Raw genomic sequence first — 14,340 nt, forward strand, 5'->3', positions numbered from 1 at the left:
TAGCTCATTTTCCCTAGTAACGTAGAGTAGTGATGCAATGTGGAAATTAATGATGCAGGTCGAATGTTTGGTTTGAGTTTTGAAGAGAAGAGAAATCTTTGTCATTTCAGCAGTTTTGGTTCATTTATTGCTAATATACTAACACTCTTATTTTATATTCTATCCACATAGTATATATGGATTCTCCCCTAACTTATGCAAGTATCATTTATATAAAGAGGCAAATGACCACACAAAGTTAAAATTATGTTAAACATAATGAGAAAAATATATTTCCTTCTTTGCACAACCAAATAGCTCCTGTTTCTTGTGTACTCCATTCCTTTTACATGTAATGAACCTAATAGATTGGAGTCATACAAGAAATCCTAGATAGAATCACCCAGTCGCCTGCACTAGTTGAGGTTAAACCTATTCTTGTCATTAAGGGTGTGTTTGGTATGGAGGAAAATGTTTGCCGGAAAATGTTTTTTAATTTTCCCGTGTTTGGTTGGTCTGTTTTGGAAAATTTTTTTTCTAAGAAAACTAGTTCCTTAAAAATGAGGAAAATGACTTCCCTAATAGAAGTAGGAAAAACAAGTTCTATAAGTGAAATTTCAAGTTCATTGACTCTTACCCACGCACCCAAATCCCCCAAAACCCACCCCTTGACCATCCCACCCTTGAAACCCCACTCCCCACCCCATGCCACCCTATTGATTTTTGTTAGATTACAATAGAAACTATTGGAATAGTTTTTTTTTTGGCTTGCTTATCAAACACTTGAAAATAAGTAAGAAACCCCACTTATTTTTCAAGAAAATATTTTCCTTCAAACCAAACACCCTAAAAGACTAGGCTAGGTTTGTTTTTATCGATTAATGTCAAAAGTTGTCTTTAATGATAGTGCTTAGTATCCGTTGATGCCACGTGCCCAGCATATGGACCTTTTTATACAGTAATAAGAAGATTCAATTAGGAGGAGAATACTTCAAGAATGCAGAGATAGTAAGATAAATTACAGCTACCTCAACATGAAGTCGCTTTGGCCGAGTGGTTAAGGCGTGTGCCTGCTAAGTACATGGGGTTTCCCCGCGAGAGTTCGAATCTCTCAGGCGACGATTTCTTTTTCTCTCTTTTTTGCTTTTTTTGGTTTTTTTCTTTTTTGTCTTTTTGCCTCTAGATTTGAGAGAATGCATAAAAAGAAGAAAAAAAAAAAGGGGGAAATGAGAGACAGAGAGTTCAGTTTTTCCTGGAAAGTGTAAACACATTTATCCATGTTTCGATCTTTTTGTATGGAAACATAAGTTTATTTTAGGGAAACTGTCAATTCTTGGTTCTCAGGGAGTATGTCTTCATCACGAATAAAGGACATAATACAGATTAGTAATGGAAACATGGGCTTCACGTTTAACATATATACTTGGACACGCACATGTGTCCCACGCAACTTGTAGATCATTGTCGAAGTGATTTGAAAATAACAATTTATTTGACCCCGAAGGATCTTTGGTGCATGCGAAATTTTGGTACTTCCAAATTCTCGCAAAATATAACACTGGTAAAAAGAGAAGTAATTCTAAATGTGAAAAGAAGTAATAGTAATTCTTTTCTTCATACATAAACTTCCGATCATGATTTAAGTTTATCAAGAAGATTCATATGTAACAATTGAACCATCCTCACTTGAATTCGATGTCTACAACTCACATACAATAACAAGAAAGCTGAAATAGTACTCGAGAGCTTTACAAAACTCAAAGGGCAAAAAAAAAAAAACAAATTAGTTCACAACACGGGAATTTCTTGATCTCACAATGATAGAAAATTAGTTCACAAAATGACCATTATTCCTAATCTCACCCTTCCGCGCCGTGAGCATATTCAAAGTATCTATATAGGCCATCGCATACGCAAATTTCTTACCCCACAAAGGGGTAAAGCAGTTCCAACCAAAATGTTTTTCATTTCTGAGATTGAACCCAATTTTTTTGATGAATTAAGAGCGGAGGAATCTTAACCATTCAACTATCATCTCTCAGTAGTCAAAAGAATGACTAAAGTTATAACATGATGACCAAAACTTGAAGTCCGCTATTAAACAACTTTTATGATGATGAGAAGTTGGAACACTACTTGTACAATGTTACTTCAAAAAAATAAATTGAAAGCATACTTCATTAAAAGCAAAAGGCAGTAATCAAAGCATTTTGTGTTCTAAAAAGTGTAATAAAACCTTGCGGCATGACATTTAAGTTTCCAAAACCAAAGAAATATAGGAACCAAACGTCTTGTACTTTCTTGCATTATAATTGTAAGGAAAAGGTGGCTGCTTTTTGTAGGAACACATCTTGCCCATGCTTTGCGCTCCAGATACAAATATGATTCCAACATGGATTAGTAACAAATAATATATATTAAGTTCATGTTTATTCTTCATATATATATATATATATATATATATATTTATAATTAATGGCCAAAAGTAAAGAGTTGTGAACATGGAAAAGTCTGTACCTACTTACATCAACGTTGATTCATATTTCGCCTGAAAACTTCAAGTTAAAAATGGAAAAAAAAAATTAGGATAAAGATTGTGAATAATTAAATTACTAACAGGTAGAGAGATTAGAGATATACGTGAAGGGGAATATAACGTGAAGAGATAAGAAAACGACTTACGAAGGAGAGGCCGCCATGGAAGAAGGCAGAAGGAAAAGTTCACATACTTGCAGTTATGCTCTATTGTTTTTATAAATGGTGAGGGTTAGACATATTATTAATGTCCATTTATATAGAATGATTAATTAATGAGCAGAATTTAAACATATCAGGTAAGATAATTCATCATTAGTTTTAATTTGCAGCTGTAGGAAACCAAAAGGTTTTGCAACGGAGAAAGAAATAGCAATTACTCCATGCAGAGTTTAATAGGATCTCATTAAATCTCATTCACCCAGTTAATGTATTACTTAAGTATTTATAATTCATCCAAAACTTGTAAAGCTTTATAATGTAGGAGGTGAAGAGCCATACTTTATCAACTATTTAATTTTGATAACCGAAGAAAACCCAAAAGCTTTGCAACGCAGGAGATGAAATGTTAAAAGCAAATCTCAAATGTTAATTGTTAAAGAATGTTAAATATAGTATTAACTTTTAATCGGTTGTAATCTTACAATAACAGCAATTTAAAGCAAATATTAAATGTTAACTTTTAGTGGAGGCTAATCTTACTTTTGTATAGGGGGGAATTTAGTTTTTAACTTTTGAAGTAATTAAAATATTAACTATTTAATATTTAATTAGATGTTTTATTACATTTTGATTTATTGGAGGGGCAAAAGCATAATCCAACTTTGAAGTTAGGAGCTTCCTACTTTTAGTATTATATGATATGATATGATTTATTGCAGGGGCAAAAGCGTAATCCAACTTTAAAGTTATGAGCTTCCCACCTTTAGTGTTATATGATGATGATCGAGACTCACTTGGTGGTGGCCCTGTAGGTCAAATGTCATAAAGAATGTGTACACAATACTTTGAGAGTGAAATTTGGACATCTTTGTTCACGAATAATTTGAAATGAATAACAATAGCAAATGAAAAAAAATCCACTTATGCATTGACTTAAGCGAAGAGAGAGGACGACCGTTCAGTCAGGTAAATGCCCAACCAAGCAAATTTTATTTGTAAAATAAAAAAAATAATTTTTTTTTGGCCATTTTTCTGTATATAGCTCAAATGAATGTCACCATTTCACTTTTTTGAAACCTTTGAATTATCAATTCAGTTTTATTTATTTTCTTCCTCAGAAATACATACATGCAAATGAAGGAGCCAGAAAAATGGTCATCATGATCTGGGGTTAATTTATTTTACCTTCCAAGATCATGATCTATCTCATTTCATATACCCTTTATTTCTAGTTTTGAATCTTGGGTTGTTTTACATAAAACCTTATATGTAAATGTAGTAATGGCTTTAGGATCATTCAAGTGCTCTTTTGATCAGAAATGGGGCAAATTTACACTTTTCTTCCTATATGCTATACTTGAATGGGTGTTGATCATTGTGCTTTTTGTGGATGGTTTTCTTGCATTCTTTTCGTATGAATTTGCCAAGTTCTTCGAATTGAATATCCCGTGCTTGCTCTGCACGAGGATAGATCACGTTCTCGTGCATAGGACCTCGAATTTCTATTACAATGAATCCATTTGTGAAATTCACAAGAAGGACCTTTCTTCACTTGCATATTGTCATGTCCACAAGAAGCTCTCTGAAATCAAGAATATGTGTGAAGGCTGCCTTTTGTCATTTGCAACAGAGAGAGATGCTGATTGCGATAGGTACTGTAAAAATGTGCGACCATCTTCTCTAAAAGCTTAAATTCTTAGAAAATCACTCTTTTATTTAGTTAATTGTTTTTCCAACACATCCCATCACAAGTAGACCATGGGCGGAGCCAGGGGCGTAGAGGGTTTATCCAAACTTTGCCAGAAAATTACACTGTACATATAAGGTCAAAAATCAGTTTTTATGTTTATATAATAGATGTTGAATCTTCTTTCTTCTTTGTGTGTTTAACTTTTTATATTTTGAATCCCCTTAGTGAAAATCCTAGCTCCGCCATTGAACTGTAAGCCTAATTCTTTTTCATGAATTTAGTACGTGGAAACTCGTTTACATAACAACTATGGTTATATTTGAACCCAAGACCTCCTACTTACTTTGGTATCATGTTAAATTGTGTAATCGGGTCATCTGAACCTTAAACCGTTCGAGAGGGAACACATTTATTTAATTAGTTATGTCTTCAACAGGTACAAATCACTAGCTGGGGTTCTGCAGAAGGACATTGATTGCTTTGTGGTAGATGATGTAAGACTTTCTGTAAAAACAGGGAAGAAAGAACTAGATGAGGCCATCCAAATTGAGAGGGGCATAGTTGCGAGGTGTTCTTGTTGTGGAGAGCCTCTAAAAATGAGGTCTAAATTCTCGAGGAACGCATCGATTAATGGAAGGTCTTATTCTCAAGCTCCTGCTCCATCTCCTCGCGCTTCTCCTCGAGCTCCATTATTAGGAACATGGAGAACTATTGAGGAAGTGCGCCATCTAGATTCACCTCGCGCTAGGTACACAGAGCTCAAGTTCAGCCCAGAGGATGAAGGCCCCTCAAATGGAGGTAATCTACTAATTGTCTCAACAATATTTACCTTCATGTTAAATATTTTCCTCATAGTTCTTGTTGTTTATCAAAACAAAAAAAAGAGGCCTTTAGTTTTGTCTGGTTTGAGATTGTATGTCAGCAAAGGGGAGCTAGGATTTTGAGTTTATAGATTCTAGATTCTAGAAACCGCAGTTCACTTGGTTCTTAATAAGTTATTTATACAAGTTAAGTGGATTTTTAAACACAAATACAAGGTTTGAGCTAAAGCTACGGAGTTCTACCAAACCAACATGGGAAGTTGTAGTTCTACTCTTGTATGTCAGTCTAAATATACAAGCTAGTGTGAGACACAAAAACTTATGACAAATTAATGCATTCCAGGTAAAGAGGATATGAAAGCTGTTGCTGTGCCATTGCTACCAGATTCTGATATTGATTCCTCTTGCAAAACTCCAAATAATACAAGAAACAGATTTTTTGGAATCCCATTATCCGACTCAGCTCAAGCAAGTCCTAGGTTGTCTCATCATAGGCCCAGAAAGTCATGGATTAGTGATAAACTTGACGTCGCTTCAGAGGCTAACGACACAAATAGTGTAGCGAGCGATTTAGAAGATGACGTCTTGCAACGCTTAAAAAGACAGGTCCGTTTGGATCGTAAGTCTCTCGTGGCACTATACATGGAATTGGATGAAGAAAGAAGTGCTTCTGCAATTGCAGCAAACAATGCAATGGCGATGATCACTCGTTTGCAAGCGGAGAAAGCAGCTGTTGAAATGGAAGCCTTTCAGTATCAGAGAATGATGGAAGAACAGGCAGAATATGATCAAGAGGCTTTGCAGTTCATGCAAGATGAGCTATTGAAGAAAGAGGAGGAGATGAAGCTCTTACAAGTTGAACTCGAGACTTACAGAGAGAAATTCGGACATATAAAGACGATAGGTAGTGAGGTTTGTGAAGTTGATGCTGATGAAGATTATCAAGAACTGAAATCTCAGTGTTTATCATCTATTAGTGAGAGATCAGATTGTGCCAGTCCTGATGAAGCGGATCATCATAGAGTAAACGAGCGCCTTTTTGAATGTTCTGCGGAAAATAGAGGGGTGAATGTGGATGAATCACAACTTGATTTTGAGAAACAACGATCTTATCTAATGGGATTGTTGACTGATGTTGTAGAGAAAATCAAAACATCTCCTGAAGAAGGACCTCGTACATCTGTATCCAACATGATCGAAGAAAGAGGTAATGAACTGCCCCCAATTTTCTTCTCAACATTTTCATGTCAGATTAGCTCATATATATACTGACAATGCAAAGAAATTTTACACTATCAATATAATTTAACTTGTTATAACATGTTATCACTTATTATTAACAGTTGTAGTTACCTTTTATATGACATGATAGTGTTAAAATCAGTTTAGAGAAGTTGATGTCTCTTTCATTTTATTTTTCAAAGACTGCATATAGACTAATCATAGTTTTCAAATACTATTAGGAAATGAAAATAAGGTTCTTCTTACAAGAGAAGTTTCGTTAATAAGAGAGAGGTTGAGAGCCATTGAAGCAGAAAGCGGCTTCTTAAAACATGCTGCCATGACGTTACAAAGTGGCGATGAAGGAAGCAAGCTTTTGACTGAGATAGCTCAGCATCTGCAGAAGCTTAGACACACGGCCAATACCTCATCAGAGTATGCAGATGCAGGGCGACAATCCAATTAAGGTGATTTCTCCGTAGTGATTTCCTTCTTTATCTGATTGATGTACACATTTTCCTCCCAGAGGTACTATAATTTTTATGTTCACGAGCTACAAAAAAAGATTAATGCTCCATTTAGCCTAAAACTGAACTCTACCGATACACTGAGGATTCATATAGCCAACCCTGACTCGCTTGAGATTGAGGCGCGGATGATGATGTCATTAACTGAAGTCTATTAGTGATGTTTTTTTTTCAGTTGTGGAGCACAATTAACTAATTGCATTTGCAGGTGAAATTGCATGGAACGAAACAATTCTGGTATAGTCCAGCAAGCTTTTCACCTTACCTTATAGTCCAAATGGAACAAATCGAGAAGCCATGAGTCATTTGGACCTGCCAATTGATTGAATCATAACATTCTGATAATCGACTTTACGAAGATCCCATTAGATTCTAGAAGCTACTCGAGTGGAGAATGAAGCTGTTAAATAGCCTATATGTAAACATACATGCATGGTTTTCATTTATATTACACACACACATCTATGGATAATGAAAGACTTTCTCATGGTTTTGATTCTTCCACTGAGATATTTCAAATAGGATTTGAGTGCACTTGCAAATTCACTCATTTTCATTGAATTATCAGGTTCAACTTCTGGTGCCAACAAAACCAAGTGATAGTTCCAGCTAATTTCATTGAATGACTGAATGCGCTGCCATGTATATTTAATTTGAACTCATATAACTTTTGCGAAGGAAAATGACAAACAAAGTTGTTGAAACTGATAGATTCAATTCTACTACTTCTAATACTAAAGTTTGTGAGTTTGGAAAACAAAATGAGGTGGACGAACTGATTGCGCTGCCACATCATATCAGATCTTATCAAAAGTTGAATTACCAAAATATTCATAGAAAGTTGATTGCCATTTTTTCCTCACTGCAAAATAAAAATATAAAATGAAATGCTCATCCTATCATATTATTAATTACACTAGCTTTTCCACTCCAACATATTAAGAAGTCAAGCAGTCATTTGTTTATTTATTTATTTTGTGGCTTCTTACGTTCCAAACTGGATTAAATGGTTTGATATTAGTTAAACACAACCAATTAATGCTAGGGTCTTGATTATCTTCCTCTCACCTCTTTGGTTTCTCCCTTCCAATTATAACAGATGAAATTTATTACAGTAGTTATATCATGATATATTGCCAATAGACCTCATAAAATCTTCTATAATCTATAATTATATAAAGCTAGGCAATAGAACTATAGAAAAGTGATGTGGCACCTCTCTTTGGCCAAGAATCCTATTTATCTTTTTTCTCCTTTTTTTGACATTTTTCTATTCATTCACTCTATTTACTAAATAAAATAATAAAGATTCAATTTATCCCATAATAAAGAGTAAAGACTCATCACTCGCCATATAATTGCATCTCCCATCACATGTATTTCACATTCTCAATCAGTTTTTTCTAATTAACATATGTATTTGTTACCGACTTTTATTGTAACCTCTAATTATAATATTATTTAATATGTATTAATTCCTCACAATTGAATTGATAATTACTTCTTATGCCTTTTAGTATTCTTTTTTATGCATTATATATAGATTGTAAGTTATGAATCTTGTGCATATTCTAATTTGCATTATCTGACTTACTTTTTTTTTTTTTTCTTGGTTTTTTAGGAACAGGTTAAGAAGAGTTGAAGTTGTTTTTCCCGTCATGCAATATGATCCAAATGTTCTTATCGTGTAATCATCTATCACATAATTGACAAAAACCTACGTTGATTCACTTAGACGTGGTATCTCTCCTAGACCATGAATCTATTCAATTTTCATTATTATCATTAACTTCTTTTCCGAAAATCTATTTAGAATTCCAACAAATCTGTCTCCATACCAATATTATTTTTTCATTTTAATTTTTCGATTTTTTGAGTGTACCTCCTTTATCAAATCTGTTAACGATTGGATTATTAGTGATTTAGCATTTCTCTTCTAAAATTCTTTGATAGCTGATAATTTATATGATTTAGGCATTTTGCAGTGGCAAGACTCTAGATGAATTCATCATTAGTTGTGTCGTGTATGCCGATCTATTTGTCTTCTTTTAGCATTTTTGTTCTATTTTTTCGTAGATGAGGAATTTGCTTTGTAGATTTCTGAATATGCATATCCTACTTTTGAGTATTTCAAAACTGTTTAAAGAAGAAGTCCAGATTGAATAGCTCAACTTATAATACAAATGTTGTTCGGTCATATATTTAGTAAGATTACAGAAATGGATCGGAATATGCTGGTGGATTTCACCGGATAAGAGGGATTCAACTCTTATCTAAGGATAGAACAAAGAGGTTCAAATATCATTTTAGTATTCTCATGTGTAAGTTTTGCTTGAATGGGAAAGGAAGAAGAAGATATATATGTATTGCAAGCGGTAATAACTCAGTTCCAAAATGTGGGTGAAAGTTTTCATAGGTAAGTATTTTCAAAAAGTGAATCACATATGACTCAAATGCAAGCTTAGATCCCCAGCTTAGGTATTCGACTTAATTGAACTTATTTAGGACGAGATAGAAGTTGAATTTTTTATACTATTATGGACGCATTAAGATAGAGAAAGACAAATTTTCTCTAATAATTTAATATTGGAGTTCCTAATAGAGATACGTGTGACAACGCCAAATTATTTATTAAGAGAAATACTTCTCTGATCATTGGTTGGAGTTTTTTGAGATACGCCTAACTATACCAAAACTTTTAACTCCATGATGTCTCATCAGGTAGCTTCTAAATTTTATAGGTTTCACCACCCTTTATACTGGATAATCTTATTGACAAGTTATTTTAAGCATCATGTATAGTGTAATTGCCAGTACGATGAATTTTGAAAGTATGCAAAGCAAACTCTAATCGTGCAGCTCAAGGAATAGCTCCAAGCTTTCTTAGAAACTTCATGCATATAATATTCAACGTTTTAATGTTAAATGATTAATTTATTCTAGATTTCAGAAGTTCGTATAAGTTATGGAGTCGCCTTTGATAGAAAATGCTTACTTACCTTTTCAAAGTGGGATTTTTTTGCTGCAATCCCGAATTTAAGTTGTTGGACCCCAACCAATAAATAACCGAAAGAAAATAACTTTTGAAATCTAGAATATAATCGAGTAACATGCTAACTATTTCGTCTTTTATCAGATAAAATCAACATGAAGCGGTACATGCTTTATAGAATGGCAAAGTTACTAAATATCCTTACCTGTCATTAAATTTTTGATAATTTACAAAATTAGTAACACTGAAAAATGATGTGGTGTATGGAATGAAGTTGTTAAAATTTTAGTTTTGTGCTATAGATGATTGGAAACTTTGGTTGTTTAGATGATTCAAATCTACTTAGAAGTGAAGTTCATGATCTATGTATTATCAAACAAAAATTATTTTTTATTTTTGTACACAAATTGTATTTGGCTCCTGCTTAATTTGTTTCGGATTGGAACACACACTATAGTCATTTATAAGGAAGTTTAGATGAGATACAATTATATTTATTTGTCTACCAAATAACATCAAAGTTATTGTCATTACACATATATGTACAAAGTTATTGTCATTACACATATATGTACAAAATTATTCAACTTTTCTTGTTCAGACAATATGTAATTATTTTGCATTCGATATTCTATCAGCCGAATAGGCTAAGCATTCACCATTTTAAGCTTGTATTTTTTGCCTTCATATTTTGTGTTAATCATCACACATTTTTAATTTTTATGTCATTTTAAAAAAATTTGCACTAATTAATATGGAATACACGTACAACGTGTTCAAGAACTAGTATATTTAATTTGAGCTCATATGACTTTTGTGAAAGAAAAATGACAAATAAAATAGTTGAAACTGACAATTTGTATTCTACTACTTCTAGCATTAGGGTTTGCGAGTTTGGAAACAAAATGAGGTGAATGAGCTGAATACGCTGCCACATATATCTAGTTTGACTCATTTGACTTTTTCGGACAAAAAATGACAAATAAAATAGCTGAAACAGACAATTTGTAAGAATAAATCTACTACTTCTGATACTAGGGTTTGCACGCTTACAAAATGAGGTAAATGAATTGAATGCGCTGCCACGTATATTTAATTTGAACTCATATGACTTTTGCGAAAGAAAAATGACAAATAAAATAGCTGAATCTGACAATTTGTAAGAATCAATTCTACTACTTCTCATACTAGGGTTTGCGAGTTTGGTTACAAAATGAGGTGAATGAACTGAATGTGCTGACACATATATTTAATTTGAACTCATATAACTTTTGCAAAAGAAAAATGACAAATAAAATAGCTGAAACTGACAAACCCAGAAGACTCCGCCGCACGTCATGAAGGACATGTTGCGTGCCCTGCAACGTGCGCTGCCTTGCCTGCTCAAGTGTGTGCTTGTGCAAGCAATGGGTCCTCGCTTTGCTGCCCGGACGCACACGATATTGCCTTGGAATGCCAGTCTGCTCGCGTCGCGAGCCCGTGGACGAGCACCACTGACAACTCTTTAGTAAAACGTACATAAATTTACACAGAGATCCGTTTGACCTGATACTTATATCGATGGAAAGGTATTTCAAAGGGCTACAACATTTATCAAGGAATCTTTTCCAAATTCCCAACTAATAAGGGGGTTATAGTTGCTTGAAGTAAGCCCAGCTGCAAATCCGTAGTGTAGCTTCCAACTCTAATTTGCCCAAATCCTTATACATTTTATAGGTTTCAAAACACTTTCTACACCTCCCATCTTAGTTCCATTATATCCCCATATTATGGGTCACTCCTTAACTCGAAGGTACAAGGCATTATAGTTTGATTTTCCAAATTTTCTGGCAATCTAAAATATGCGCACGCTGCAATTTGCTAATTAAATTCTGTATAACTGACGCAATATATATTTTATAATAATTGACAAACTTACATCGCATATGTCCAAAAAATTAGTCGTTTTGCAAGTTGAGATTATCTAATCTGCTTGAAACAGTCAATTCAGTCGAATAAGCTTACCATTTATTATGTTTTTTTCCTTTGAACTTTATGCTATGCATCATACACATGTTTAAACAATATTTTTACAATTTAAAAAGGTTTGAACTTAATCAACATGAGAAAGTAACTGTTTAAAAATTAACATTGTTATTTTCTTAAGTTTGTATTGATAGGCATGAGACTCACGTGCAACACATGTGTCCAAAAACTAGTTTTACTGAATGAACTGAACGTGCTACAACGTAAATTTGATTTGAACTCATATAACTTTTGCAAAGGAAAACGACAAATAAAATAGTTGAAACTGAAAATTTGACAATTTATAAGAATCAATTCTACTACTTCTGATACTAGGGTTTGTGAGTTTGGTAACAAAATGAGATGAATGAACTGAATGCGCTGCCAGATATATTCACTTTGAACTCATATGACTTTTGCGAAAGAAAAATGACAAATAAAATAGCTGAAAATGAAAATTTATAAGAAACTGTGAATCAATTCTACTGCTTTAGATATCAGGGTTTGCGAGTTTGGAAACAAAATGACGTGAATGAACTGAATGCGCTGCCACATATATCTAATTTGACTCATATGAATTTTGCAAATTAAAAATGACAAATAAAATAGTTGAAACTGTCAATTTGTAAGAATCAATTCTACTACTTCTGATACTAGGATTTGCCAGTTTGGAAACAAAATGAGGTGAATGAACTGAATTTGTTGCCACGTATATCTAATTTGACTCATATGACTTTTGCGAATGAAAAATGACAAATAAAATAGCAGAAGCTGACAATTTGTAAGAATCAATTCTACTACTTCTGATACTAGGCTTTGCGAGTTTGGAAAAAAAAAATAAGGTGAATGAAATGAATGTGCTGCCACATATATCTAATTTGACTGATATGACTTTTGCGAACGAAAAATGACAAATAAAATAGCAGAAACTAATAATTTGTCAGAATTGATTCTACTACTTCTGATACTAAGGCTTTCCAGTTTGGAAATAAAATGAGGTGAGTGAACTGAATGGCTAACACATATATTTAATTTGAACTCATATGACTTTTGCGAAAGAAAAATGACAAAAATAGTTGAAAGTGACAATTTGTAAGAATCAATTCTGCTACTTCTGATACTAGGGTTTGCGAGTTTGGAACGAAATGAGGTGAATGAACTGAATGCACTACCACGTGTATTTAAATTGAACTCATATGACTTTTGCGAAAGAAAAATGACAAATAAAATGACCGAAACTGACAATTTGTAAGAATCAATAGTACTACTTACGACTTTTGAGGAGTTTGGGTACAAAGTGAAAAGCTTCTAACTTCTAAAAGTAAATTCTACATAAATTAGAAATTCAGAAAAATATATAAAATTATTTGATTATAACTAATTAGTTAATAAATACATATAAATTAGATATAGTTAAAGAAAAATTATTTAATTCTTCAAATACAAATAAAAATCACATAACCAGTGAAAAACATAGAGAGTACAATTATTAATTCTTCAAATACAAATAAGAATCACATAACTAGTGAAAAACATAGAGAGTACAAAATAATAATATATGAGCACAAAAAAGAAGGTTCATATCCGTATCTAATAAAAAACACACACGCATGATAAAAAATAAAAGGACTAAACAAGATTGGTTAACATTTGTAAAGTCGGTACCATCAAAGGGCGGAACAAGGATTTATCCTAAGGGGTATCAAAAAATAAAAAAGTAAATATACGACGAAATTAAGGGGGTTCAACATGTGTAGTTTCTTGATTTTATGTTGTTTTGCATAATTATGATATAAAGGTGATTGATTTTCTTGATCTTTTTCTTTTTTATCCTTTCAACACCGGGCTTTGGTAGAGTAGGAGATCAAGAATGTTGATGAGAAGTTTTCTCAAGGACATCACTAATTCAAAACAAGAGCTAATGGAGGTTGAACGCTGAATTCACAACGCATGTTTGGAACAAGAAAATTACTTGTACGAATGATTTGAATCATTCATAGTGTTGATATTGATAGTTGGTAAGTTTGGTGAATGGGATGCAAAAGTTTATACTTCCTCTATCCCAATTTATGTATATTTTTCGTTTTCCAACATTCAAACTGCATGAATTTTGATCATCATCTTGAGATATATTTTTTTACCAAATTGATATGATAAAAGTTATAACTTATTTTTCATGTAGTTTTCAAATAAAATATTAATTTTCAAATATTGAGTTAATCAAATTGACTCTCGAAAAGTGAAAAGTATCTCATAAATCACATTTTAATATGATTAATATTCTTTAATTTTGTCCGCGCATCGCGCGGATACGAATACTAGTATGTACATAAAAAAAGTTCTTTTTACATATTTATCCGGTGTAAGTTTTCGGCGAAGGGGTGTCGGTTGACACCCTTGGATGCATGG

At 33.1% G+C, this 14,340-nt stretch overlaps 1 protein-coding gene and 1 non-coding gene across 2 annotated transcripts; both read left to right on the forward strand.

The window, feature by feature from the left end:
- The first annotated feature begins 1,018 nt into the window (after window positions 1–1,018).
- On the forward strand, window positions 1,019–1,100 carry TRNAS-GCU (transfer RNA serine (anticodon GCU)). The gene has a single exon. It is a non-coding gene; the product is annotated as a tRNA-Ser (tRNA).
- Window positions 1,101–3,714: 2,614 nt separating this feature from the next.
- On the forward strand, window positions 3,715–7,626 carry LOC132054619 (probable myosin-binding protein 5). The gene is made up of 5 exons (XM_059446593.1): window positions 3,715–4,328; window positions 4,803–5,164; window positions 5,531–6,394; window positions 6,651–6,875; window positions 7,144–7,626. The coding sequence occupies exons 1-4, from the start codon at window positions 3,958–3,960 to the stop codon at window positions 6,872–6,874; spliced, it is 1,821 nt and encodes a 606-aa protein (XP_059302576.1). The 5' UTR covers window positions 3,715–3,957; the 3' UTR covers window position 6,875; window positions 7,144–7,626.
- The last annotated feature ends 6,714 nt before the right edge of the window (window positions 7,627–14,340 follow it).

Source organism: Lycium ferocissimum, chromosome 4, assembly GCF_029784015.1.
Source record: "Lycium ferocissimum isolate CSIRO_LF1 chromosome 4, AGI_CSIRO_Lferr_CH_V1, whole genome shotgun sequence".
NCBI classification, from domain to species: domain Eukaryota; kingdom Viridiplantae; phylum Streptophyta; class Magnoliopsida; order Solanales; family Solanaceae; genus Lycium; species Lycium ferocissimum.

Excerpts from the sequence above, each read along its gene's own strand:
- LOC132054619 (XM_059446593.1), top strand. The coding sequence starts at position 3,958 with ATGGCTTTAGGATCATTCAAGTGCTCTTTTGATCAGAAATGGGGCAAA. Across the intron at positions 4,329-4,802 it reads AGAGATGCTGATTGCGATAG|GTACAAATCACTAGCTGGGG; the intron begins GTACTGTAAAAA and ends TGTCTTCAACAG. Across the intron at positions 5,165-5,530 it reads TGAAGGCCCCTCAAATGGAG|GTAAAGAGGATATGAAAGCT; the intron begins GTAATCTACTAA and ends AATGCATTCCAG.